Source organism: Haliaeetus leucocephalus, unplaced genomic scaffold (assembly GCF_000737465.1).
Source record: "Haliaeetus leucocephalus isolate CR32 unplaced genomic scaffold, Haliaeetus_leucocephalus-4.0 Scaffold526, whole genome shotgun sequence".
Lineage (NCBI taxonomy): Eukaryota > Metazoa > Chordata > Aves > Accipitriformes > Accipitridae > Haliaeetus > Haliaeetus leucocephalus.
This window is the reverse complement of record NW_010972962.1, coordinates 7,653,151-7,654,427: the sequence shown is the minus strand read 5'-3', so window position 1 is coordinate 7,654,427 and position 1,277 is coordinate 7,653,151. Positions and strand designations below refer to the sequence as shown.

General features: G+C 64.2%; 1 protein-coding gene across 2 annotated transcripts in view; it reads left to right on the top strand.

Annotated features, from left to right (window-relative positions):
- Positions 1 to 775: 775 nt before the first annotated feature.
- Positions 776 to 1,277, top strand: part of PPP1CB (protein phosphatase 1, catalytic subunit, beta isozyme) — a 34,654-nt gene continuing 34,152 nt past the window's right edge. For both annotated transcript variants that reach the window (XR_774929.1, XM_010576514.1), the window contains exon 1: positions 776 to 1,130. Coding sequence is in view for 1 of the 2 variants with exons in the window: in XM_010576514.1 (XP_010574816.1) it covers positions 1,079 to 1,130 (52 nt within the window). In the remaining variant the exon portion in view is untranslated. The remainder of the gene's footprint in view (positions 1,131 to 1,277) is intronic.

Sequence of the window (1,277 nt, the reverse complement as noted above, 5' to 3'; positions counted from 1 at the left end):
GAGAGCTCATCTTAAATAAAAACGTTTCAGAAATCACCAAAAAAGTACTCTGAGCAGGTCCAACTGCAATGAAACATAAACCACGTTGGTTAGGAGTTTCTTTTGACAACTGTGCTAAAGAGCTATAAAGAGCACAACTTGTCATTCCAGTTCCGACAATTTTTTTTTAATAAACTGTGAGCCTTCACAGGCGCAGTTTCAGCAGAAGAAGAGGTGACACACGGGTTACACGCAGCCTACTAAGTCTCAATTTTCTTGCCTTTTGCGCATAACTAATGGCTGCCAACGTGTAACCTCTTTTTAAGGCAAAACTACCCCGTTCCTGCTGTAACACTCTACAAGGAAGTGGGGCGCTATGAGAGGCGCCGAGTATCCCCACATCCACGATGAAGTCCTCGGAGCTGCTCCCCGAGTTATAGAAACAGCCGGCGGAGCAGCCCAACCCCTCAGGACTGGCCGCTGCGGGCGTCGTGACAGGAAAGGCTTCCTCACCCGGCGCTCCGTGGAAGCCTGAAGGGGCTGACCCAGAGGAAGCCCCGCAGCTCGGAGGACCGGCCCGGGCAGAAAGCAGGCCAGGGAAGACCAGCCCAAGGTACAGGGGCTGGGCAGCTCCCTCCCGCGAGGGCCACAGGCCTGCAGGTGAGCGGCTGACCCAACCGGCCCAGCGCGCCCGGGCAGTTATCAGGAGACCCACGGGCAACGAGGGAGGGTTGGTGAGTGACGCTCTGCGCATGCGCTCCGGAACCCGCCAGCACCTTCGGCGCCTGCGCGGTGGCTGGAGCGCGGAGCGGCAGAGCCGCGGCGGTAGGGGTGAGGGGGCGCATGCGCCCTGGCGGCTTCTGAGGCGGGGAGGAGGTGCAGGGGGGAGGGGTGGCGGCTTCCCCCCATTTAGTGGTGCGGGAGCGGGCGCGGCGCTTTCGGCTGCCAGCGCGGGAGAGGCCGGGTGGCCGCAGGGGACTGCTGGAGGGGGGTAGGGGGAGCTACTGTAGCTGCCGCCACCGCTCCCTGCTCCTCCTCCTCCGTGAAGCGCCCTCTACCCCGCCCTCTCCCCGCCCGGACCGAGGCTGGTGGCCACAAAATGGCGGATGGGGAGCTGAATGTGGATAGCCTGATCACCCGGCTGCTGGAAGGTGAGCGCGGCGCCGGGCAGCCCCGCCTGCCCGCCGCCCCACGCGCGTACCGCGGAGGGCGAGAGGGCGCCGTCGCCTCCCTGCGGGAGCCGGAGCTGCCGGCGAGGTGGGGGAAGCGGGCGGGGCGGGCTCGTCCCGCGCTGCGGC